Source organism: Saimiri boliviensis, chromosome 9, assembly GCF_048565385.1.
Source record: "Saimiri boliviensis isolate mSaiBol1 chromosome 9, mSaiBol1.pri, whole genome shotgun sequence".
Taxonomy (NCBI): Eukaryota; Metazoa; Chordata; class Mammalia; order Primates; family Cebidae; genus Saimiri; species Saimiri boliviensis.
In genome coordinates, this window is record NC_133457.1 from 10,855,804 (window position 1) to 10,883,055 (window position 27,252).

A 27,252-nucleotide genomic window follows, 5' to 3' on the forward strand; every position below is an offset into this window, starting at 1 on the left:
TCTTGTGAGCTTGTTTGGAGGTGTGGGACTGTGAGCTGTTTATTTTGTGTAGGTGTGTGTGTTTTGCCTGCAGGGCTGCATGGAGAATGTGTGTTGTGAGTGGTGCGTGTGGGCAGGTGCATGTGTATTTGTGTAAGCATACGGGGGAATGTGAGTGTGGTGTGTGAATGTGTGGCATCTTTCCGTGTGTGTTTGTGAAGTGTGGGGGGAATGTGTATATAGTGTGTGTCCTTGGTAAGGTGAGTGTCTGTGTACACGTGGGTTTTCTATGTGTGTGCATGTGTGTGTATGTGTGCATGTGTGTGTGTTTCAGGTCAGGCGTGGTTGGCAGGGGACAGGTGGCAAGTGGCAGATGGGGTGCTGGCAGAGATGGAATCTTGGAGGTGACAAGGCAGAAGTAGGAGGCAAGGAGGACCCTGAACTGCTGTGCTCTGAATGCTGGCCCCCGTGCAAATTCCTATGCTGAAAGAGAATCTCCAATGTGACAGTAGGAGGAGACAGGGCTTCAGGGGCTGCTTAGGTCAGGAGGGTGGCGCCCTCGTGGACTGGATGAGTGCCCTGATGAACAAGGCCTGAGGGAGCCTGTCTGCCCTTTCCACCTAGTGAGGGTACAGCAGGAAGGCGCCATCTAGGAAGAAATGGGCCCTCACCAGACACTGAATCTGCTTGCACCTTGACCGAGGATTTCCCAGCCTCCAGAAGTGTGAGCAACACATTTCTGTTGTTTATATCCTACCCCACCTATAGTGATTTGTTACAGTAGCCTTAATGAACTAACCCAGGAACATTCCCTGCTCTCCTCACAAATGTGAACTGCAGGAACTGGGTGGGCTCTGGGCTCATACCCTCCACTGCATGAGCTCTCTGGAGACAGGGTGAGTCTTATTCATGGCCTCACCCCAGAGCCCACAGGACACTATCCCCTTCCCTGAGCACCCGGGCTGAGTGACAGGGGTAAAGGCAGTGAGGGTCCAAGCGGGGAAGTTGCTGGTGGGCCCAGCAGGGTGTGGGACCCTTGTGGGCAGGTTGCAGAGGGGGCTCTGCAGTGGGGCAGGCTTTAGCGGGCAACGGTATGAGAGGCCTGGGCCATCCTTCCTGAGCTCTCCTTCACGGCCTTGCCCTGGGTGGCTCCAATCTGCTTGTCTGGCTGTCAAAACAGTTACAGCCTCTGCTGGAGGCCAAAATGCCAGTTTGAAAGGTGCCCTAGGGCCAGGTAGGGGTTTCTGTGAGTGGATATGCTCACCTTTAGATCCAGAAGTCCAGACCACATGGAGACTCCTCTGAGCCACACAGTACTCAAAACTAACCACATTTAAATGCCTGCTAAACTGCTGCGTGGGTTCCAGAGCACTCTGCGGGTGGAGGCATCAGTGCCTCTCTGACCCTGACTACGGAGGCAGATGCTACCTGCCCTATGGACCTCCTGGTGCTGCCCTCCTTCTACGTCTCATGACTTTAGGACCCCTAAATAGTAGCAGCCCAGCCCAGTCTCTCCTGCATGCCCCCAGGAAACAGGAAGGACCATGACAGCTTCAGCCCACACCAAGGGAGGCTGGGAACATATGGGAGTGAGTGAAGCCCTGCTGAGGATACTCCAGTTTGGGTGGGGCACTAAGTCCTGGAGCTTTGGGGCTCCCCAATGTCACATAGTATCCCTTCTACTCTGTCTCTTCTTGTCACTCTACCAGCCCACCTTCCCCACGGCCACCAGCAGTGCCCGCATGGGGCAAACCACCATTGCATCTAGAAGGCCAGTGCTGCATACATAGCTTGCCAAGGGTTCCCAGCAACGCTGCAGTGGCAAGGCAGGAGCGAACGCCAGGCCAACCATATTCCTCACCCAGCGTCCCCTCCCCACACCTCGGGCACCCTGCAGCCACACCTTTGCTGCTCCCCTGCTTGGCATGCCTGCCCTCCTCACCACCTCTCCAAGTCCTTCTCATCCCCAGTGGCAGGAGACCTTAACCTTTTCGTGAGCTAAGGACCCCTCTGGCAGTCTGGTGAAGCCTATGGACTCCTTTGAAGTGTGTGAAATCAATCACATAGGATGATAAAGGAAATACTGAGTACTGAAATAAACTTCATTGATATGCATGCTTCCTTATGAACATAATAAATGGCGAGAACTAGCAAGAGCTCTAATAACTCCTGTGACAGGGGAACAGTGATGCATGCAAACTTCAAGATACCTGCAACACCATGAGGTGACAGGAAAGCATCTGTGAATTCTGTTGGTGGTAAAGTCATAGGCACTGCTAAGAAGACTGAGTCATTGCCTATACTCATCGTTGAAGGACCAATCAGACGTCCTTCAGTGCTATGGACGAGTCAGTGGTTACTGAAGATAAAGGTGCAACATTTTCCAGCCCTGTCTGCTGACCTGCTGAATTCCATCCATGGACTACTCAGGGGGCCTCATGCTAAAAGGTCAGCCCTAATTCCACAGCCCTAACTCCTGAGAGCTCCAACCACACCACGGTGGGCTCTTTTCTCGACACCTGAGTTGCCCTCCACAGCCCTAGGCACTTTCAAAGTGCAAGGCATGAACCCCAAATGCTGATCGGATTGAATTTTCCTACACCCATCATCTGAAGTGAGGTGAGAGGCTAGGGGACCAGTGCTTCCCTCAGCCGCCTGGAAGCTGGTGGCTGGACACTCTTAGGGCCTGCTACGTGGGCCGCGACTGGCCGCTGCTACAGTGGCTGGTGACTTATGTTCTCCATACGCTGTGCCTGGAGTGCTCCCTCTCTCTCTTGGGCTTTACCAGCTCCAGAAGTTAGCTCGCCCTGCACTGGGCGAACCTATGGGTGTTCTGGTTGGCTGCGCCAACTCCATCACCAGCCCCTCAGGGCAAGGCAGGTCTGAGCCTGCAGCTGACCACAGGGCAAGGCCGTGCCAGGCCGGATACCAGGTGTGTCCTCACCTGCTTCACGTTGTAGCCAGTCTTTGCACTGGTCTCAATGAACATGACGCTCAGTTCTTTGGCGCGCTGCTCCCCCTCCTCGATGGTTATCTGCCTAGAGATGAGGGGAAGGTGGGAAATCAGTTCTGCAGAGGAGCAGCCCCTGGCAGAGATGAGGAGGGACCCGCCCAGCAGGGCAGAGGGAGCCCACTGGGCCCCTGGTCAGCCCTGAAGACAGGCTCTGATCCCAGGGGCCTGTCCCGGGTGCCAACCACAGTCTGTTAGCACAAAGCGGCACCAGGGAACAGCAGGACACTATCCCCTCCCTCTACTCCTTCCTTTGTGTCTTCTCAGCTTCAATTAGGCCCTGGGGCAGGCCTGGGGTAGGACTGCCCCGCACCTGCCTTTCCCAATAGTCACTACTGCAGAACCTGTGTTTGTGAAGGGATTCAAGCCACACAGTGCCACTCTGGGTAGTATTATCGGCCACAATTTCCCTATGAGAACACTAAGGTTAAAAGTGTCTCCCCCAAGGCCACAAAGCTACTTAGCAGAGGGGGCTCCACAATGCGGCAGGCAGAAGTGGGTGAGGGTATGAAAGGCTTGAGTACCCTTTGCACTGGGATTTGAGCCCAGTTTCCTTCCTTCGAGGACAGAACTCTAGTAAAACAGGCTCTAATTCAGATGATTCCTCAGGTGGTCAAGGGACGCTGCGACAGCCCTCCACTACTTGCTGGAGTCCACGGCCTGTCACTTTTTCTGCCCAAGTCAGGGTCATGTGAGATGAGTGGACAATGTACATACATGGCACCTCAGTTCTCCCTGTGCACGGAGGGCAATGTGGAAGAGCCTCTTTAGAGAGCCTCGCGCCAGATGCAGCCACAAACCAGGCTGAGCAGGCCCCGGCTGTAGGTTTGTGGTCCGGATGCTCTGCATGCACACACCTAGGGCCCGGGGCATTTGCGCCCCCACGCACACTGGTGTGGACAGTTCACAGGCACAGACTGTTTGCAGTGCACACACTGGGGCCCAGGGGACTGCTGTGTCTGGGGCAGTGCTGTGGCCTTACACCGTGCACTGCTGGGCCAAGCCAGGTGCACAGAGCTGTGTGCAGACAGCACACGGAGGAGTGCCTGGCCCCTGCCTGGTGGTGGAAAGCAGGCCTTCACAGATGAGACACCCACGGGTGAGAGTCTACCAGGTGTTCTCAAAGCTCCTAGTGTCTGCAGGGACCTTTCCCAGATGCATGGCGAGACACACCACCCATGCACACCAGAGCTCCCTGTCCAGGAGCAGTTAGAGAGGAGTGGAGGGTAAGCACCCTGCACCTGTGTGCCCTCGCACCTACCTCTTATCAGCCAGGTCCGTCTTGTTGCCCACCAGCATGATAATAACATCACTGCCCCTCTCTGTCCTGACGTCGTCAATCCACTTAGAGGTCTGCTGGAAGGAGTTGAGATCTGGAGGCAGAAAGTGGGGATTAACTGAAAGGCAGGGCCGACCACCAGCAGGAAAGGGGAAGGGGAGGTATGAGCCAGGAGCAGGAGGGAGGGTGAGCGTGTGCCCTGATACCCAAGGAGGGGTTTGAGCTCAGTCAACAGATTAGCCAGGTTGGGCCTTTCAGAGGGAACCCTGCCCTGCCCAGCCCTGCGGAGCTGCTTGCACTGCTCAGCCACCCTCTGTGGGAAAGGCGTCACCCCATCTGGAAGGTCACAGTGTTAGGATTTGCCACATGGAATAGTGGCTTTAGGGGCCCACCTGAGAGTCAGACCTGACTCTGGGGACTCAGTGGAGAGTAAGAACTGGATCACACATGTGTGTGCATACACACACATATACATGTATACACACACACACACACACACACACACACACACACACACAGAACTTGGCGAGTTTGGACAGTGAGGAGTAAGCAGAGGAGAACACAGCAGTCCCAGGGAAGGAAGGGCCCTACTGAGTGGCCTTCCCACCATGGGAGCTCAGGGAAGTCTGGCAAGGCCAGAGGGGTTTCTGAAGAGAACCGTCAGGCTCTGCAGGAGAAAGGAGGGAAAAGGTGGCCCCAAGGCTAGAGTCGGGGGAGCCAGGTGCACTCAAAAATCCAGGAGAGACAGGGCCACTTCTGGGCAGCCTGACCTCCCTCAGCTGCCGTGACAGGCCTTGTGGGGCCGAGTGGCCATAAGGCAATGCCCACCACTTGGCAGTCTGCACGCCCAAGGGGAGGGGCGGCGCCTGTCCTCAGAAGTCTCCGTTTCCCACAGCCTGGTCTCCCTTTTGATGCCACGGGAACCCAGGTCCTTGCGGGCCCAGTCCCCACCTGCGCTCAGGTGTGGAGCGGACCTGTGGTCAGCAGAGGAATGGACAGAGGGGGACGGCAGCAGGCTGGGTGGTGGGGCACGTGCCAGCATGGGGGTACACATGCTTCCCAGTGTGATTTTAGGGCTGTGGACAGCACCTGGAGAGTCCACCCACTTCAGGGTAACCACAGCCCTGAGGGCTTACCAGGTGTGTTCCAAGACACCAGCCTTGCAGTTCTGGCCCCTCATCGGCCCCCAACCTCACCCCGGCCCTGTGCGCCCTTGAGGCTGTGCAGTCCTGTTAAAACACCTGCTTTGGCCAGAAGAACCACAGTATTGGAGAAGAATTACCAGTCTACTGCACTTCTAGACCCGCTTGGCCGACCTTCCCAGGGAGCCTGCACCCACAGCTCTTGGGTCGGGGTTTGCCCAGGGACCAGTGTCTTCTCCCATGGTGATACAAATTCAGAAGTAGCTCCTGAGGGATCTGACTGCCAGGAAGAGGGAGGAGGCAGAGAGGCTGGAGCAGGACCAACCTTGTGAGCATCGGCTCATACCACATGCTGATGCCTGCTTCGAGCAGAGCCATCTTGGCCCTGTAAACCTCTGCTTGTCACAGAAGGGTGGGGGCAGTGGGAAACATGTTGGTGTTCAAAAGCAACTCACCTCTGTCCCCTGCCTTTCTGCATTCAGGGTACAATCACTCACACACACATGTGTGCACATACATGCATACATACACAAACACATGCATACACACAGGCCTGACCAGGGTCACACCTGGGCCCTGGAGCCTCTATGAGCCACCCTCCCTTAGGCACAGACCCTCACTTACTTGTGATATCATACACCACCACAGCCACTGTGGAGTCCCGGATGTAGCTGGGGATCAGGCTGCGGAACCTCTCCTGGCCGGCTGTGTCCCAGAGCTGCAGTCGCACCTGTTTCAGGGAGGGCAGGACCATGGGCAGAAGAGTCAGTGGGGCAGTGAGGTCCTCCTGGTCCAGGGGGCTAGGAGAGCCAGGCTCTGCAATGCTGGCACCACCAGCTCCAGCCCTCAGGATGGGCAGGGGCTCTCAGTAGTGCCCAGCTAAGGATTCTAGGGGATAAGCCCGAAGGAGCCCTCCCTGTCCCTCCCAGTCCTAAAATTAGGTGCTCACCGTGCGGTCCTCCAAGTACATGGTTTTTGACAAGAAGTCAATCCCAATGGTTGCCTGTTAGAGAAAAGCACAGAACGGTCAAAACCGAAAGGTCTCATGCAAAGGGGCAAAAGCCTGGTGACTGCAGATGGTAGCATAACCAGCAAGAGGGGACGCTCATATCAGTTCTAATGTGGCCTTGCTGTGTCCTCCCTGCCCCTCCACCCACCACTCAGCGGCCCTCTCAAGACAGATCAAGCTGAGGAAAGATGGAGGTGGTGGCCTTTACAGGGCAGGAGCCTCTCTGGAAAGGGAAGGTACTTTGGGAGCAGTGAGAGCACAGCGGTGAGGAGGCCTCCCCAGGGGCAAGGTCACTGAGGCCACTCAAAGTACATACCTGCCCCTGCCCCGCCGATGTGGGCTCCCTGCCTTGTTCCCCTTACCACCTAACCTGCAGCTTCCAAAGCCTCTTCCCTCTGCCCTGAAGCATGGGCCTGGGCTCAACACTGGCCTGGGGAGGGTGGGAGGCAGGGGACAGGAGCAGGCAGCTTGCTGCAGTGTGGGGGCAAACACCAGCATAGCTTTTCTCAGGTGGGGGCACTGCAGACCACCCAGAGTGGCCTCTCGCTGGGAGGCACCATTGGCTCCTTTCTCCCTAAGCCAAAACTGTAAGCTGTCACCAGCTGCCCTGTGCCACACCTATGCCTCTTCTACCCTGGCACCTGTGAGAGGCAGCCAGCCTTGTGGTCGGATGGCCAGGACCCACCACTCACTTGCTGTGTGGCCTTAGGAAAGCCACCCAACCTCTCTGGGCCTCACATGCACCCAGTACCTGTGAGAAGGACTAAGAGGCTGTCAATGTAAAATGGAGGTATCACTGCTGCGTAATCAGTAGTAACAGGGACCTGGACGTGCCTGAATGTCCAGGGCGCTAAGTACAGTGTGTTCATCTATGTGATCAGAATCCTTGGCAGCTGTTAACAATCACATTCTCAAAAAATATTTAAGGATTTGGGGAAATGGCCATCCAGTTTTAAAAAAAACAGGTTATACAACATCAAGTGGCGAGTGATCCCCATTCGATTAACTCAAGCAGATCTATGAGTGTTTTTCATGTTTTCCTGGACACTGAAGTGAAGGAAATCTGCTAAGTGTTAACGGCATCACAGTCTGGGTAGTGGCAGAACATTCTGCTTCCTTCGTTACACTTTTCTCTACTTTCCACAATGAACATATAATAGTTCCAAAATCAGAAAAAGTCCTTGGAAATAAAGTTTAATAAATAAGTTTAATTGTGTGGAATGTCATGATTTCTGACTGCAGAAAAAATACAACCTAGAGAAGCCCAAGGATATAGAAGAGCTCATGTCTCCAGGCCCTCCTAGGCTGAATGCAAAGGTGTGCACCAATGTATGTGCACGGGTGTGCATGTTTACACAGTCACACTCCCACCTCATTCCACAAAGGGCTGAGCGTGGCTGCACCCTCCTGGAAGCTTGCTTCATAATACAAAGATATGGAGGGTGGAGGGTCATTCTACGATCTGGAGCATTCGATGCTAGAATGTGGGCACTAGACAAACACTTTAGACACAACCCAATCAATCCCTTACTTTGCAGATGAAAGAATAGACCAAGAAGTCTAAAGGACATGCCTAGTGTGACTTCACTCATCAGCAGCAGGGCGGCGAAAATCAGAACTGCAAACCTTGGTAGCGCTTGGCTCTTTCCAGCTCAGCCTCGCATAGTATAGCCACCAAGGAACAAATCTGCAATGACCAGTGCTTGCGGAGTCAGACTTTCTCCTTCACGGGTCTATTTTAGATTGACAATCCTTGTCTTCTGATTCCCTTATGGAGAAATGTGATAGCAGGTAGAAGTCTCTCAACTCCTCAATGCTCAATAGGCTCCCCAGAAGTAACATGCTCCTTTTGTAGAGTCACCCCTGAACAAGAACCAGTTGCATGAGCTTAGGACTGGTGGCAGGGACTGCTGGTTGTCCCCAGTGTGTAGTCTCCCTTTCTATAGCAATAGAACTCTGAGCACGTAGATGGACTCAGGGCTGCTCTAAATAAAGACCACATTTCTCAGTTTTCTTCGCAGCTGGGTGGCTCCGTTCTGGTTAATGGGATGTAAAGGTGATGTAGGCATCTTTTAGGACAGGTCTTCATGGGTAGGGAGTGTCCAAAGCTGCTCCCTTTCCCAATGTCAGGTGGGGATGAGTCATCCAGATGAGGTGACAGAGTAGCGATGACATCAACAAAGCCTGACTCCCTGACCCTGAGAAGCTACCTCAGCAGCCCTGGACTGCTCACAGCCAGATTGTTCTGTGAGAGAACTAAACTTCTATTTTGTTTAAGTCACTGATACTTCGGGTTTCTGTTAATATAGCCTAACTAACAAGCAAAGAACCATGGAGAAACGTATTCCTCAAAGGTAGGCGCCTGATGGTGATGCTACTGATGACTGTAACGATGACGACCCCATCACACCTCACATGTTACAAGGCACTCCTGCTTCCATGAAGGGCAGAGAAGTCACCAGATGACTCAACAAGGAATTGCGCCACTTGGATGAAATCCCAGCAAAGCTCAACCCAGTGGCCTTCATAACCATAAACTCCACTTACTGAACATCCACGTACTTTCTCTCAAATCCCAACAGTCTGAGCACAGAGGCGGCAAAGAGGAACCTGAATGAGGCCAACATCTTCTCCAGCTCTCTCTTAATTCCTGCTCCCAGCTTCCTCATTGGAGAAACCTCTGGTCCCGTAACTGTCCACTCTCTCAGATCTGTTCTGGCCACACTCTCCACCTGACCGGGCCACTGAGCCACTGAAGAACTTCCAGAGCTGTAGAGATGGCATCAAAGCACAGGCCTTGTCTCTGGGTGTAACTGAGCCCTCAATTCTGCTTAAAAACATGTTCCTAAGTTTTGCTTTCAACAATGGCTGAGTGGCTTGTATCAAACAAACCCTCCCACAGAAAACTATTTTAACATCTGGAAAAATACAAGAAATAGCAATTTGCAAGCACCGAAGAGTGACCAAAAGCAGGACAAGGCAGGGTACAGTGGCTCAGGCCTGTAATCCCAGCACTTTGGAAGGCCAAGGCGGGAGGATCATTTGAGCCCAGGAGTTTGAGAGCAGCCTGGGTAACATAGTGAGACCTCACATCTAAAAAAATAAAAAAATAAAATTTAATCAGGTGTGGTGGCGCCTGCCTGAAGTCCCAGCTACTTCTGAGGATGAGGGGGAAGACTCACTTGAGCCTCGTGGGGCTAAGGGTGCAGTGAACTGTGAGGACACTACTGCACTCCAGCCTGGTCAACAGAGCAAGACCGTGTCTCAAACCTCCCCCCACCCCCCCCCCCCACACACAAAAAAACAGCAGGTAGGGGTTACAATCACTGAAGGAATGGAAGAGAACTAGGTAGATTCTACATCAAACCAATACCTCCTGAGGAAACTCCCCAGTCCTACCAAATTAAAAGAACTTTCAAAACACTTTGGACTCCACTGAAACCCCAGAAAGGCTGGCTTTGGGGGGAACAATATAATCTCAGGGCTGAGGGTTACACCACAGGACCAAGAGAAAACCAGCATAAATCTATTGTTGTGGTCTGAATGTGCCCCCTGCAACCTTATCAAATGCTGAAACTTAATCCTCAATGTGACAGTATTAAAAGGCACATCTTTTGGGAAATGATTAAGTCATGAGGGCTCTGACCTCTTGAATGGGATTAGTATCCTTATAAAAGAGGCTTAAGGGAGCTCCCTGGCTCCCTTCTGCTATGTGAGGACACAGTGTTCGTCCCTTCCACCACTGAGGACACAGCATGAAGGTGACATTTCTGAAGCAGAGAGCAAGTCCTCACCAGAGGCAGAATCTGCTGGAGCCTTGATCTTGGAAGGAAATCCCAGGCTTCTGAACTGTGAGCAGTAAATGTTTATTGCTTATAAATTACCCAGCCTAAGGTATTATGTTACAGTAGCCTGAATGGACTAAGACATCTATCTTAGCAAGGTCCATATATGGTAACTAAACATCCCCTAAAAAATATTAACTGCCCATTATTTAATTGCCTATTAAAATAAAACAACACTCTTCAGAGGAAGGTAACAAAATCCAAGACTATAACTTCTCATTCATGAGGTCCACTGTACAATAAAAAAGGATAGAAATGTGAAGCAGAATTCAAGCCATAATGAAGGGAAGTAACTCAACACATCCCTACATGACCCAAAGGTTGAATTAGCAAAGACTTTAACTCTTATAATAGGAGAAAAAATATTTTAAAAAGGAAACACAATTGGCGATTGCCAAGAGATTTATGAAAATTCGAAAACAAAACCCAATGGAACTTTTAACACTAAAAACTATAATATCTGAAATAAAAATGCATGGGCTTTAGATAATAGTAGCTAGGAAACTGCAGAGGAAAGGTCAGTGAACCTGAAGACAGGACAAAATAAACTGTTCATACTGAAGCACAGAAGGAAAAATGAAGCAATACAAATAAAGAGAGCTCCAAGCACTCTTAGGACAGTATCAAGTGAGCGGATATACATCCATTTAGAGGTCGGGCACATTGGCTCATGCCTGTAATCTTAACACTCTGGGAGGCCAAGGCTGGTAGATCACCTGAGGCCAGGAGTTCGAGACCAGCCTGGCCAACACAGTGAAACCCGTCTCTACTAAAAATATAAAAATTAGCTGGGTGTCTTGGCAGATTCCTGTAGTCCCAGCTGCTCAGGAGGCTGAGGCAGGAGACTTGCTTGAACCCAGGAGGTAGAGGTTGCGGTGAGCTGAGATTGTACCACTGCACTCCAGCCTGGGCAACAGAGCGAGACTCCATTTCAAAATAAAACAAAATTAAAAATGCAATTAGAGTCTCAGAAGGACAGCAGAAACAGATGCAAGCAAAAAACATTTTTTTAAGAATAGCCTCCAATTTCCTTAATTTAATTAGAAACATCAACCCATAGTTGCAAGAAGTTCAGTGAATCTGAAACAGGATAAATCTGTAAAAAAAACAAACCAAGGAATGTCATAGTCAAAATGCTGAAAACCAAAAATAGAGAGAAAACTTTAATAGCAGCCAGAATACAGAACAACACATTACGTACGAGGGAAAAATGGTAAGAATTATAGTTGATTTATCATAAGAAACAGCAGAAGACAGAAGACAAGAGAACAACATCTCTAAACTGCCTAAAAAATAAAACAAGACACACACACACACACACACACACACACACACACACACACACACAAACCCTATCAGTCTAGAATTCTATAGCCAGTGCAAATTTTCTTCAAAAATGAAGACAAAACATAAACATTTTCACATAAGGGAAAGTCACATAATTTGTCACCAGTAGGCCCTCATTATAAGGGATGCTTTAGGCCAAAGGGGAATTTTGTAGATGGGAATTAGAATCTTTAAGGCTGGAATACAAGTGCACCAGAAACGGCAAATCTATGGGCAAATATAAAAACATGCTAATTGTCCTTGATTGCTTCCTATCACAGTAACAATAACATCCACAGTAACAACAACTAAACATCTCAGCACTTCATCATTTCCCAGCTCTTGTACTAACTGCTTGAAATAGATTACTTTATTTAATCTGGACAATAAATCTGTGCTGAGTTAGGCTCTTCTGTATTCTATGTCACTGCTAAGAAAACTGAATACAAGAGGTGTTAAGTAACTTGTCAAATGTCCACAGCTGAGAGTGCAGAGTCAAGCTTCCAAAGGTATTTGCAAAGTTGTCTGCATATGGCCAGCCTTATCCCCACACCTCCAGGCTCTGAGTATTTGTTAGTTCTCCCGTTTAAAGAAAGCCTCTTCATAGGCCCTCTCGGCCCTGGCCTTCTCCTGGACGATGCTTTCTTAGCCATCTTCTTTCTCTTCTCTGTCTCAGTCTCTCATTCCCTACTTACTTTTTCTTTCCATCCAAGAAACATTTTCAGGATTCTCACAACTTTGAATGGAAAAATCCTTCATTTTCACTAAGTTGCTCTCTGGCCATCTGCCAAAATCTCACCTCTTCTCAGTGGGCATGCTTCTTGGAAAAGGACTTCAAATCCACTACATCCATTTCCTCTAATACCACCCATTTCTCAACTAAGTCAGTTGAGAACTGACCTAGCTTTTGTTATGATCACCAGTAGCCATTTCATCACCAAATCACGAGGACACTGTATAGGCCAGACTCAAGAGACTGGACCCTGCTGACCACTCCTCTTCTATGGCATTCGTTTCTTCTTTGCTTTTCATGACTTTACTTGTTCCTGGCTTTCCCTGTCTCTCTAACTGCTGTTCCTTATTGTTCTCTTGTAGGATCCTTTTCCTTTCTTTCCCTAAAATGTTGGCATTTCCTACTGTTAGGTTTCAGGGGGGATCTCATTTACTCTCAATGCTTCAAATAAGAGATACTGATCAGTTCTCAATCTATAACCCAGGCCTTACCCCTGTTCTGGGCCCCAAATCTATGCATCCAGCTATTACTACACATCCCATTAGTTATCCACCAGACAGTTGACTAAATATAGTATGTTCCAAAAAGGAGCCTATCATCTTCCTCCAAACCTGATTCTGCTATTTTTCCTATTTCAATAAATGGCACCTTGACCACCCAGGGTGCTCACGCCTCTGGAAGCCTGAAAGCCCTCCTGAGCTGTTCCTCTTCACTTGCTGTCTGCTCCCTCACATCAAATGAATACTGAACTGGATACCTGGCCTCCTAAGGGCTTTCACCCAGCTCTCTTTTTTCCATCCCCGACACCACTGCCCTAGTTTAAACACTGAACTTCTCTTACCTGAATAACAGCAACAGCTTCCTACTACCTCTCATACTTTCCACTGTAATTAATCTCTTATGCAGCAGGCAGGATGCCTTAGTCCATTTTCTGCTGCTGTAACAGAATACCACAGACTGGATAATTTATTTTAAAAAGAATTTACTTATCACAGTTCTGGAAACCGGGAAGTCCAAGAACATGGCACTGGCATCTGGGGAGGGCCTTTGGGCTGTGTCATCCCACGTCAGAAGGTGGAAGATAAAGTGAACACACAACAGAGAGAAAAAGCGGCCCAAACCTCCATAGTAATCAATCCACTCCTGCAATAACTGCATTAATCCATTCATGAGGGTAAAGCCCTCATTACCTAAACACCTCTTATAGGCTCCACCTTTTTCTTTTTTTCAAAGCAGCTGCATCCTTCTAGGATCATCTCTTAATATATCACAAAGGCAATTAAATTTCAATATGAGTTTTGGTGGTGACATTGCAGTTATTTTCCTGAAATATTAATCTGATCATATCACTCTCTACTGCCTTTAAGAAACAGCTCTTACACTTCAAACTGGCCTATAATGCTGTTTAGGGCCGGCCCCTGGCATTCTATGGACTCATTCCCTTCTTGCCCAGCCTGCACTTTATACTTTAGAAGTAATATTCCGTACAGAACTCCTCATAAACAAGTTCCTTTGTGTGTCTAGCCCTTTTCTAATGCTGTTCCCTCCTCTGGAATGCTCTTCCACATAGTTTATACTTATCCAGAATTCAAGATTCAGCTCCTCTACAAATCATTTTCTGGGCCCTCAGGTTTCTCCAGGGGCCCTCATTTAAAAATTTCTCTGTTAAATTGGAAAGATCTTATACTGGTCAATCTCTCCCACTGGCCAGTGATTCAATGATTCTCAGTATGTAGCCCGTGAGTCACTTGCATCAGAATCACATCAGGAGCTTGTTAAACATGTTGATTCCTGAGCTCCACTTAGACAAACAGAGTCACAATCTCTGGGAATGAGAATTCCAGACAAGCCTGCAGATAACTCATTTGTGCAGTAAAGTTTGCAAACAACTGCCTTCTGTTGTAATCAGAGTCTGGGAGGTTGTGATGTCCAAGAGTGGCAGATTCCCTATATGGAGTGAAAGACAGAGGGAGATGCTTATGCATGAGAAGGCGCTATCACAGAAGAAACCAAGGCTCACTCAGAACAAGGTCACACAGTCGGTGGTGGCAGAATCAGTTTCCCTAAGTACAAAGACCCAGCTCTTCACTATTGAGTTGTACTCCCTCTCCTTCCTGATATCCCTTCATTTCTGAACCTGCCATGTGCCCTGAAACTGTCACTGGATATTCCTGGGGGGTCACACATTATCTGGCTACCTATTGCCATGATCTTATGGTCATTAGTCATAATAGTTCGGCAGAGCCCACTTAAGATGAAGTTCATTTGCCAGAAGAGAAAAGTCATCTCTATAAAGACAGAATAGAAACAAGAACTTTTAAGAGGGCCTCGGCTGGGCCTCAGTTACCAGAAAATTTCTACCTCTTTGACATCATCTGTTTGCCTCAAATAAGGCGCAAACAGCTGGTCTCACACAACTGGCCAGCTGGAGCCCATCTCTCCCAGATAGGTCAAACTGCAGGGAGAAGTTTGTCATAGCCTTCCCTGGGAAACTTCTTTGTGGTAAACAATGGAAGTAATTCATACTCACTCATGAATTCATTATTGAGTGGCTAGAAGCAGCCCTGGTTCCTGCCCATAAGGGACTTCCAACCTTGTGGAGAAGCTAAAATACACAGAACTGTTATCCCTCACAGGTGAAAAGGACTAGTCCAATGAGAGGAACTCTAAGGGTCCAGAGGAGAAGGACATGGCGTCTGACGGATTGCTTTAGGAAAGATGGGGCGAGTATTCAAGTATTAAATGAGTACTAACTTTCCAGCAGGTGAAGACAGGAGGAATGAAGGAGGATGGCAGATAAATGGACAGATGGAGAGACTGGAGAGCTCCTATCAGACCAACCCTCACGCAGATGACTATTATAAACGGTATAAAATATAACAAATGACAATTTTGAAAGCACTGGAAAGTGAACAAAAGAAAGCAGAAACTGGAGGAGAGTAAACACTTAGAGGAACAGCGCTGGGTGAGGTTTCCGTTTTTTATGACTTCTTACCTGAGAACAGGCTCCAGTTGGAGATGAGAGGCAGCTAAAAGTTGGAAAGAAACCCACAGTCTTACTAGTTGAGAAATCAGAGGACAAACTGCAAAGTTGTTATAGCAGCCAGAAAGTGTGGGAAATCCTGGAAGTGACATAGATAGAGAGAGGTGACCAAAAATTCTGCATATAAATGCTACCCAAATCTCTGACTGACCCAAGCATACCCAAAGCAGCCTACTTAAGACTAAAAACAAAATAAAACAGACAAACAAAAAAATCTGAACATAACTTTTAGCTGCTGGCTACCACAGAAGAGAGAATTGAGAATTTGGGTCCAGACACTTTTGCTGTCCACTAAAACCAAGAGTACTCTTCACAGGAACAAAGAGAATCCAGTTTTAACATCATGTATAACCCCAAATTACCAGTCATATGAATTAAGAAGAAAATGTGAGCCATATTCAAGGAAAAAGTGAATAAATGGAGACTAACTCTGAGGTACCCAGATGTTGAAAACAGCAGACATGTATTTAAAAATATCTAATGTAACTATGCTTAAATATAAAAATATTCTCATAATAAAGGCATAGATTTGAAAATCTCAACAAAGTAAAACTCTAAGAACCAAATACAATCTTAGAACTGAAAAATACACCTGAAACAACAGATTCAAAAAGAGAAATGAAATAGTCAGTGAACTTGAAAACAGATCAATTATCCAAAAGGAAGCATAAAGAGGAAAAAAATTGAGAAAAAATTTTTTTCTCTCATAAACAGAGCCTCAAACAGCTTAATATATGTTTAATTGGAGTCCCAGAAGAAGAGGAGATGGAGAATGGGACAAAAAAATCTAAAGAAATAATGGTCAAAAATTTTCTGAGTATACAAATGAGACACATTTACAGATTCAAAACCTCGTCAAACTCCAAGCATTACATCAGAAAAAAAAGGAACAAAATCACATGTGTATTCATATCAGAGTCAAATTGCTAAAAATCAAAGACAAAATATTGAAAGCAGCCAGAGGAAAATGGCATATCTCATGCAAGGGAAGAATAGGGATGATGGCTGACTTATCAGAAAAAAATGGAAGCCAGAAAACAGTGGAACGACATAATTAAAGTGCTCAAGAGTGAAAAAAACCATGGAAATAGAATTCTAAATCCACCAAAATACTCTTCAAAAGTATGAAAAAATAAAAAATTTTTAGATAAACAAAAACAAGGAGATTTGTGGCAAGCAGAACTTCACTATAAGAAATGTTAAAGGAAGCTGTTCAGGCTGACAGGTAATAGAAACTAGAATTCTCTGGAAAAAATTAAGAGCATCAGAAATGGTAAATAGATGCATGGGTAAATGCAGGACACTGTTTTAGATAAAAGCAATGGCTTCAGTATGCCCTGAGGTGTGAACTACACAGTTTCTTCAGAAAAACAAAAATGATTCAGGACCAACAGATTGTGAACTGCCGGTAGAGAACAGGATGGAGCCCAAGAACTGGATAAATGACCAAAGAAGAGGGACCTCCATGTAGCTGTGGGTTTAGAAAGACAACTCTGACTGAAGGACAGTGAATGGGATGAAGGCAAGCGAGACAAAACCAAACCCACTGCTAAAGTCTGGACAGGCAAAGAGGCGTGGGCAGAAAAGAGCAGGGTGAGATGAAACGAGTACCTGTGAATGATATCAAGAAGATGAGGCAGGACTCGGTGGGCGTGAGAGATGCAGAGAGGCTGGGTGACTAAAACAAGGTACTGTTAACAAGAAAGAAGGGGAGTGGCCTGCATGGCTAGGAACACTAACTACACTTTGCAGATAAGCCAGAGCCACACAGAAGGGAAGTGACTTGCCTGAGGTCCCACAGCAAGTCCTAAGAACTAACATGCATCTTCTCTGATGACAAATCACGGGCTTTGGGTGATGAAAAAAAAGATGATATTCATGGGTTGAATCCTTTGGAGCACATCCCAGCTAGGGTGGCCACTGAAGGATGGTCCAAGGTGCTGCTTCTCTGGAAGCACCTGCAACCACACCACTAGAACTAATGAGAAACACTTGGGTGTTATTCATGCCACCTCTATGGAGAGCCAAGTTAGATTGGGCATTCTCCTCATCACAGGGAATGAGCATGGTCCAGGCATGGTCTTGTGAGGCAGCTGGGCTCACCAGCCAATCCAAGATTGCTGAGCACCAAAGCCAGTGGTGCTCCTGGGGTTCCTGGGGCTGCTGAGCTCTGTCTAGGAGCTATGTCTACGATTGTTCTATTGGGTCCTCCAGGCTTGGACTTGTGCCAAATCAGATCCTCAGAGACAATGGGCTTAGGTTTCTTTGCCTACACTCTCCAGAATGGTTTCAGCAGCAGGTGAGCCAGATTACAATGGCATTGCACTTTGGAGGTCTGTGAGGGTATGTATCACAAATCACCATGTGAAGAAAGTCTCTACCTCACTGGTCACACTGTCACTAGATGTCCTACCTGCCAAGCCATTACACATACCTCTTGTAGGCTGGGGCAGAGAAACCCTTCATTCTTTTTTTTGAAACAGGGTCTCACTCTGTTGCCCAGGCTGGAGTGCAGTGGCATGAACACAGATCACTACAGCCTCAACCTCCTTGGCTCAAGCAATTCTCCTACTTCAGCTTTCCAAGTAGTTGGAACTACAGGCATGTGCCACCATGTCAAGCTAATTTAAAAAGATAGTTTTCTTTTGTAGAGATGGGGGTCTCACCATGTTGCCCAGGCTGGTCTCGAAATCCTGGGCACAAGTGAGCCTCCCAAAGAGCTGGGATTACAGGGATGAGTCACCATGCCTGGCAAACCCTTGATTCTAAACCTGACCACCCTCCCTGCCTTACTGCGTGACCTTGCTCAGGTATTAGCAATATCTGGCTCACAATGCAAACCTGGGAGCACTTTGTCATTGGCATGTGGGAGCCATGCATGGTATTTCCTTTCCCACCAGCCACCAGGAAACTCAAAGGTAAATGCTGAGCTCCATACAGTATTTCTCCTTTAGCTATCTCCTCTACCCTCGATTCCTTTTTGTTGCTAGTTTTTCCTCATCTGCATCTATAGTACAGTCATATCTGTACTGTAACTGTGGCTCCTACTTTGGAGGGATATAAGGACATCAGATGAAAAGAACAACTAGCCATTCAGGTAGGCCACATCCTCCTGAAAAAGGCCCCAGCCACCTTCGTAATTTCCTATGACCTGCCACAGGGTACACTTCCTGTCAAAGGTCAGCACAGGCCACAGTGTATACTGGTAGGAAGGTGGGCGAGTGTGTGTGAGCAGATACGTGAATGAGTGGGATACACGTGTGTATGTAATTATGTATTTATTTGCATGTAGTATGATATGTGGGTATGAGAGTGTGGGGGTAGGGAGGGAGTCATTTCTTCTTTAAAGATAAAGCCCAGATCCATGATATGGACATAGCTCAGCAATCCCAGGGAGCTGAGATGAAGAGGGAGCTTCACAGGCCCTTAGGATGGGGAGTCAATGTCTGCCCGCAAATCTAGGTTGCCTGTCAAGGCCCCACAGGACAGACCACAGCCAGCCGCAGAGGAGCTGCCATGAACCCTGCCCCAGGGGAATGGCCATGCAGCTGGCAGAGTGCCCCATCCAAACATAATTGGGTGGGGCAGTATGCCAAGGGAGCCCCACTCTGTTTTTGGTGACCTCTGTCAGTGTTGGCAGGGTCTGAGTGCTCCACCAACACTGACACTGGATTGGGAGCATCCTGGAAAAATGGCTTAGCCTCCCTGGCCCTTGGCTTCCTCATCTCTAACACATGAAAAATCACAGCTTCCATTAAGGACTGTTGGATCAAATGAGTTAGAGAAAGTGAAGGTACCACATACTCTGTGATATGCTGCATACACAAAAATGATGAATTGTTATTAGTAGCCAACTAACCTAGAGATTTAAGAGAAGCTGTAGAACCCACCCCATGGAGACCCTCCAGCAATGTTTCTCAGTCTGGTTATATGAAACACAACTCCATGAGACGATCTTTGGAACAAAAGTAAATGGTGATCAAGTATTTCTGGGAAAGGCTACATATTCTAGCCCCTAGTAAAAAGCCTCTCATAAAGCACACTGGCATATTAAAGGCTCTGATGAGTTCCGCAATGAAGGAAAACGAACTCAATGTTTCCCCAGCTTCTTTGCCCTAGGAACCTTTGTGGTTACAGTTCCTATAAACATCTCAATAACCAAGCATTCCCAGAGCCTCAGGAAAGGCTGACCTTCAGAGAGGGGTTCTAAAGGAGACTACTTCCCTCTTGTAGCTTGCCATGGAGTCTTGGTCAAAGCATTCATTCTCTGAACTGTATTTTCTCTTGGTAAGTATAAAGCAAGTTATTTTTGCTGGTAACTATTTTACAGGGGTGTAAACAGAGGATATCAAGACAGCATGAGCAGCAGGCCTGATCTTGGGGAGTCTCCTATCAACCAGGCCACGATCCCTAGGACCCTCCACTCCCTCCTCATCTGTGCCGGGTGCACCTCCTGCACAGCACCATGCCCTCTGAGAAGGCTGGGCTGCACTCTGCTGGGATTAGATTGCTCCAAACCTGGTAATGCTTATTTATTCCTTTAATATCTATGTGCTTACAAATGGCACTGTGTATGAGAAATGCAGGCACTTCATTTTATACAAAATGTGAGGAATCTTACGAGTACAGATTATATAGCTGCATCCACATTTACCTTCTTCTGAACATGGTATTAAACAGTATCTACAGGGGTTCAGACACACAGTGCAAAATGACAGTACATTACATGCTTTCTTCTGCACCGAAGCTTCCATTGGCCCAGCTGATCCCAGAGGAAAGAGACGTTTCCTGAGGCACTTGTTGAAAGTCTTCTTTGCTATGTGCATTTATTATGAAATACAATTTTGTAACCACATTCTGACAAGACAAGTAATAGTCTGCAATGGAAATCTGCACGGTAATTTGCATAAATTGACTCAAGATTCTCTTCTCAGGAAGAGAAATAATGAAAAGGCATGTATATACTGCTTCTTTTAGCCTTGGCCAGGCCTGGGCCCAGGGCTGGAGAAGCATCTGTAAGTGGCAGAAAGCAGCTGGGAATGACAAGCCTTTGACAGTGAAGCTGCTGTTTGTGCTCTGCACCACTAACTATTAGATGAAAGTATCAGGGTAAAGTCATGCAAATTAGCTTGCAGATGAGCCTGCTGAAATTTCAGGATCCAGACTGGCAAGTGGGTGCTTTGGAGAGATGAGACAGCAGCCTCTGGAAAACAGGCTGGGCATATCCTTGCCAGAAGTGCAGCAATGCGTCCTGGGGGAGGGGACGTTGGCTCAGGAGGCCACAGAATAGGTACCTGCATTCTTCCGGACACCTCAGTTTCAACGTCTGTGTGGTCCTGGGGGCCACTTTTCTCCCAACGGAGAGTGGCTTGTACTTTAGTCACCACCCAATTTAAATATTTGATTGCTCTTTTATTTCCTGACTGTGATCTGAAAATAACACACACCTTCAAACCTTAAATAAGGTTAAATTTGATCAATATCAGTGGGTCCCTTCGAAAGCTACCCATATGTGCCAGATTGCATGGTCTGAAGCTCACCGAGAGGCCTCCCAAAGGATGACACATGGATCCATGTGTGCCTGCCCTCCCCCTCAACTCTTTAACAGCAAAAGATACTCCAGGTGTTAGACTTTTGAGGGCATCTAAGAACTTACCTTTGGTAACCTACAACATGAATCAGGAAAGATTACTAAAGCCTAGAGCAGAGACCTGCATCCTGAGTCCATTCCACTTATTAAATGTACCAGGAGCTACTGGTGGGCTCACCCAGTACCCGTTGGCAACCTCCTACTCCCTCGCTGGATTACTTTAGAGACTGTAAAAGCTAAATTGGGCTTTCCCAGCCTCTCTAGAGGCTAAGGGTAATGGTGTGACTCAATTCTGGCCAATAAGACACAAGCAGCAATCTGTTGGTGGGGGAGGGATTCCAGGGAAGCTCTTGCTTTTTCTGCCTTGAATGTGGCTGTGATGTCTGGAGTGGCAACGGCCAGGCCGCACAAAGATGAGAACCCACGGGCCAGGACTGCAGAATGGAATAAGCAGTAGTCCAGGGGCCTGATGTACCACCACTCAGCGTGCCAACCACAGGTCCCATCAAGACTTCTTACATCTACAAAATTGAAACTCTTCTCTGTTTATGCCACTGTGAGTCTAGACGGGGACTACACTGCTAATTTACATGTGCTAAGAAGTAGACAGAAGGGCACAGGAGAGGAGAGAGAGAAAGAAAGGATGGTAGAGCCTGGGCAGTATGCTTGGCACGCTGAGTGGTGGTACATCAGGCCCCTGGACTACTGCTTATTCCATTCTGCAGTCCTGGCCCGTGGGTTCTCATCTTTGTGAGGCCTGGCCGTTGCCACTCCAGACTTCACATCCACATTCAAGGCAGAAAAAGCAAGAGCTTCCCTGGAATCCCTCCCCCTCCAACAGATTGCTGCTTGTGTCTTATTGGCCAGAATTGAGTCACACCATTACCCTTAGCCTCTAGAGAGGCTGGGAAAGCCCAATTTAGCTTTTACAGTCTCTAAAGTAATCCAGCGAGGGAGTAGGAGGTTGCCAACGGGTACTGGGTGAGCCCACCAGTAGCTCCTGGTACATTTAATAAGTGGAATGGACTCAGGATGCAGGTCTCTGCTCCAGGCTTTAGTAATCTTTCCTGATTCTTGTTGTAGGTTATCATAAGTAAGTTCTCAGATGCCCTCAAAAGTCCAACAGTGGAGTATCTTTTGCCAGGTCGATGTCCAGAGGGAGCACCTGGATGACTTGCGGTGCCCCAGTGGGTTTCTGAGGCAGGGTCATCTTGTCAGAGTGACTAGCATTCAGATTTCATGACAAGTGCCACCTCATATTGTGACTCCAGAACATAATGTCTGCAAAAAATGTAACTCCACTCTATTAATATAAAAAATATCCTCATGTTGCTAGGGTTAACCGAGGACTGCAGTCCAGTGCTCTGCCCGAAGTCTGTGGGTTGAGCAACATTTGGCTGAGCTGCAAAGCGCAGCATGAGTGCACACGCTGGGATGGTCAGGATGCTGCAGAAAGTTATCATTTGTTTCAATTCATCATCATCTTAATTTGTTGCAGGGTTGCCATTATTCTTCCTGTATAGTAATGCATACTCGTTATCAATAGTGGTTTGGGCCTGTAATTTTCCATCACCTCGACTTTAATACCTATATGAACCATAGTTTAAATGCAAATTGATTACATTCCTACTTCTAAAGTTTAAGGCCACTGGTTTAGGTGATAGAGGGGCTAAATTCTATGTGAATAATTTCCAGGTTAAAAAAAAAAAAAACAATACAGCTAGTGCTCGACTTACGACCACAGTCAGGACCGCAGAACGGTCGTTAACACGATTTGGTCGTAAGTTGAGTAGGCTCTATGTACAGCTGAAATGGTGCATGTGGAGATGGTTGTGCTGCCAGAAGCTGGTCCTCACTGTCGTACGCCCAGCTGGGCAACGTTTGCGCTGCCAGACGCGGAGCAGTCGTGGCTAGCGATTGTGGTCCTAAAGTCAAATGGTCGTAAGTTGCATGGGTCGTAAGTCGATCAATACCTGTACCAAGAAACTGAAAAAGCTTGGCCAGGGTCTCCCAGCTAAGTGGGACTTGAACCTGGGGCTTGAATCCAGACCTCTTTTTGAATAGGTGGAAAAACAGGACTGAGGCACAGGGGACATGCTGAATTCTCCTCCTCGGCATGTGCCCTCACTTTGACCACCTCTACCAGGGAGGAAGATCCTGTCCCTATCTCTGCCAGGTGCTGGGGATACTTGGCATTTTAGATTCTGTGGGTAAACGGCCCCTTCTTCTGGTACTCTGCCCTTGTTCTACATTACATCAGAGAAAAGACACCCATTTTTAGGCCTTTAAGAATCTAGATTTGCCCAAACTCTCACAGGCTGGCCTCACAGAATAGCCATTTTCAAGCATTTTGGCTGTTTAGTCATTACTTCCCACTGGACTCTTCCTTTTTCTTTGTGTTGATGGCATTGATGCTCTTCCAGCATGTCCAGACAGAAACCTGGGGTGCATTCAGGCCTCTTCCTCTTCTGTGTGTACCCCACAGACACACTGTTCCCAGGCCCCTTCTGCTTCCTGTATTGTCTCTCCTAGGCCCAGGCTCCTCACTCACCTTCCACACAGCCCTGCACGCTTCCTCCCTTGCCCTGCCCTCCCTGCCCTTCTACACACAGCTGTATCTGAGTCTTTGTGTGCCCCCGCTCAGCTGTCACCCCTGCTCCCGGCCCCGCCCCTGCAGCCCTGCCTCCCACAAACTCTGTATCTTTGATCCCATCAGTGTCTGGGTCCGGAACCCTTCATGACACTCCCTTCCTACCCAAAAATCCCAAGCCCCCTGGGCCTTCCAAAGTCCCAGTTGTAAGGCTGGTTGCCTCCCCGGGAGTTAAAACACGCCCTCCTCCCTCCCCCCTTGAAAATTATGTTATCAGAATATGCCCATCATCTAGCTCCGCCTTGAAAATCCCCTCTGCACTCGGCACCTAACCCCGCCCTTGGAAATCCCCTCTGCACTCCGCACCTAACCCCGCCCTTGGAAATCCCCTCTGCACCCGGCACCTAGCCCCGCCCTTGGAAATCCCCTCTGCACCCGGCACCTCGCCCCGCCCTTGGAAATCCCCTCTGCACTCGGCACCTAACCCCGCCCTTGGAAATCCCCTCTGCACCCGGCACCTAGCCCCGCCCTTGGAAATCCCCTCTGCACCCGGCACCTCGCCCCGCCCTTGGAAATCCCCTCTGCACTCGGCACCTAACCCCGCCCTTGGAAATCCCCTCTGCACCCGGCACCTAGCCCCGCCCTTGGAAATCCCCTCTGCACCCGGCACCTAGCCCCGCCCTTGGAAATCCCCTCTGCACACGGCACCTAGCCCCGCCCTTGGAAATCCCCTCTGCACACGGCACCTAGCCCCGCCCTTGGAAATCCCCTCTGCACACGGCACCTAGCCCCGCCCTTGGAAATCCCCTCTGCACACGGCACCTAGCCCCGCCCTTGGAAATCCCCTCTGCACACGGCACCTAACCCCGCCCCTGGAAATCCCCTCTGCACTCGGCACCTAGTCCCGCCCTTGGAAATCCCCTCTGCACACGGCACCTAGCCCCGCCCCTGGAAATCCCCTCTGCACTCGGCACCTAGTCCCGCCCTTGGAAATCCCCTCTGCACACGGCACCTAGCCCCGCCCTTGGAAATCCCCTCTGCACCCGGCACCTAACCCCGCCCCTGGAAATCCCCTCTGCACTCGGCACCTAGTCCCGCCCTTGGAAATCCCCTCTGCACACGGCACCTAGTCCCGCCCTTGGAAATCCCCTCTGCACTCTGCACCTAGCCCGCCCTTGGAAATCCCCTCTGCACTCTGCACCTAGCCCGCCCTTGGAAATCCCCTCTGCACTCGGCACCTAGCCCCGCCCTTGGAAATCCCCTCTGCACTCAGCACCTAGTCCCACCCTTGGAAATCCCCTCTGCACTCAGCACCTAGTCCCACCCTTGGAAATCCCCTCTGCACTCTGCACCTAGCCCGCCCTTGGAAATCCCCTCTGCACTCAGCACCTAGTCCCACCCTTGGAAATCCCCTCTGCACTCGGCACCTAGCCCGCTCACCAGAAATCCCACCTACCTACCAATAGCAGCTCACCCCGTCCATATCCTCTTTCTCCAAATCCAACTGAACGCCTTCACTCCCTATAAAACCCCACTCCTGAGAGGAGTCAGGAGCAACTTCCCTGGACCCTCTCCCCGGGACCACAGAACCTCGCCTGGAAGCTGAATAAACTGGCACCTAATTTTCTTGTGCTGGGCTCAGTTTCTTCGTTTTTAACTCGGCAATAAACCTACAGAGAATACACTTTACACCAGTCACTTGGGCCAACTCACCCACCAGGCCCAAGGCCCGTAAGACATTAAGGGCCAAGAAAATGTTTCCATTTTCTCTTAAATTCAGAAGAAGAAATGACTATAATTATAATAAATCCAGTTTGAATTACATTAATCTCTATACCAACGTAGCTGTAAAAATATAATTCTTAACATTTTTAAAAGGAAGAGACCGGTATTCATTTCCTAGGTCTGCTGTAACAAAGTACCGCAGACTGCATGGCTTCAACAGCAGAGCAATTTCCTCGCGGCTCTGGAGGCTAGAGTCCGAGGCTGGGGTGCAGACACAGCTGGCTCCTTCCGGGGCCCCTCCCTGGCTCGCAGATGGCTGTCTTCCCCCTGCATCCTCACGCTGTCACGCTGTCTTTCTCTGTGTATGCTTATGTCTTCCTCTCCTCTTCTCCTAAGGACACTAGTCATATTGAATTAGGGCCACCTCATGACTTCATTTTACTTCTGTAAAGACCCTATCTTCTGCTGCAGTCCCACTCTGGGATACTGGGGGCTGGGACTTCAACACAGGAATTTTGAAGAAACACGATTCAGCCCATGTTAGGGCTCATGAAGCAAAATGCCTGAGACCCATGGAGGTCAGAATGCATCCCTGCCAACAGCCCACCCTCAGGCCCCGCTACTGCCCTCCACTCCAACATGCCAAACTTTTCAGCATCTTAGTACTGCATTTTTTTTAACTTGGAAATTAATCAGATGGAATTTAACCACTGTATCATCCAGGCCTACTTTAGAGGTAGGAGTGTGGCAAATACATATGTATGTATTGATTGACTGATTGAGATAGGGTCTTGCTCTGTCGCCGAGGCTGGAGTGCAGTGGTGTGATCATGGCTCACTGCAGCCTTGACCTCACAGGCTCAAGCTATCCTCCCATCTCAGCCTCCTGAGTAGCTGGGACCACAGGCTCACGCCACTATATACAACTAATTTTTTAAAAAAATTATTAAAAAGCGGTCTCGTTATGTTGACCAGGCTGGTCTTGAATTCCTGGCCTCAAGCAGTCCTCTGGCCTTGGCTTCCCAAAGTGCTGTGATTACAGGTGTGAGCCACCAGGCTTGGCTGTTACTTTGTATTTAAACCGTAGCTCATATAGCTCTTAAAATCTAGATGATGGAAAATCACACCAACAAAAGGGTGCTCGGTAACTTCAGAATCTTGCCCAAAGTCCTACAGGTGTCTCTTTTCACACCTCTTTTCTGTTCCTGGGATGGGGGTGGGTGCCAGGGACCAGCGTCCATGAGTGTGTGGGTGTGTGTCCACGGGGAAGCTTCTGACTTGACCCCCGCTCAGGTCTGTTTTTCTCATGGGGCCTCACCACACCCACACCAGCAAAGGCAGAGTGTGGGGGCTTTTTAGCCCCGAGTCTCTGTTCATTAAGGTCATGCTGCCCAAGGCTGGCAACTCCCTGGGCCACCTGAGAATGTGCTGCCCTGGAAAGAGATGGCAGAGTACCAAACACCATGTTAGATGAAGCACAGCCTTCCACGCGCCGTGACCTCTCATGTGTGCCCTTCCCTAAGCAGCTGGGATGTGCTGCCTGTGAAGCTCAGCTCCTCTCAGAAGCGCAAGATCACTGGGGAGTGGCAGGTGCTGGTTTATGGGCGGAGCAGCCAGATAAGTGGCCTGCAGACACAATGGCCAGGCCCCAGGAAACACTCGTATTTATTTCATTAAATCAGCTTACAAATGTTACACTAAGAAATCATCTGGACATATCTTGTGATAATAAAAAGACATGCTGCCAAGATACGACTCTGAGGGAAATGGCCTCACCAAATCGAGATGCTGGACGGGAGGCATGTGAAGGGCCAGAGGGGCTGGGAGCCTGCCGGGGGCCATGCTGGGAGGTGCAGTGAGGTGTCCAAGCTGAGGAACCGGCCAGAAGGTCCAGTCCCCACTGGGATCAGACTGGCATGTGCCAGGATTTTGGTGTGAGTTGAAGGGTATCCATCCCCAAATTTATGTTCACTTGGAACTTC

At 48.9% G+C, this 27,252-nt stretch overlaps 1 protein-coding gene across 1 annotated transcript in view; it reads right to left on the reverse strand.

The window, feature by feature from the left end:
* RAB6B (RAB6B, member RAS oncogene family) overlaps positions 1-27,252 on the reverse strand; it is a 75,534-nt gene that overhangs the window by 11,006 nt on the left and 37,276 nt on the right. The window contains exons 3-6 of the mRNA XM_003925064.4: positions 6,360-6,413; positions 6,035-6,140; positions 4,251-4,362; positions 2,924-3,017 (exon numbers count right to left, since the gene is read on the reverse strand). Of these exons, the coding sequence (XP_003925113.1) occupies positions 2,924-3,017; positions 4,251-4,362; positions 6,035-6,140; positions 6,360-6,413 (366 nt within the window). The remainder of the gene's footprint in view (positions 1-2,923; positions 3,018-4,250; positions 4,363-6,034; positions 6,141-6,359; positions 6,414-27,252) is intronic.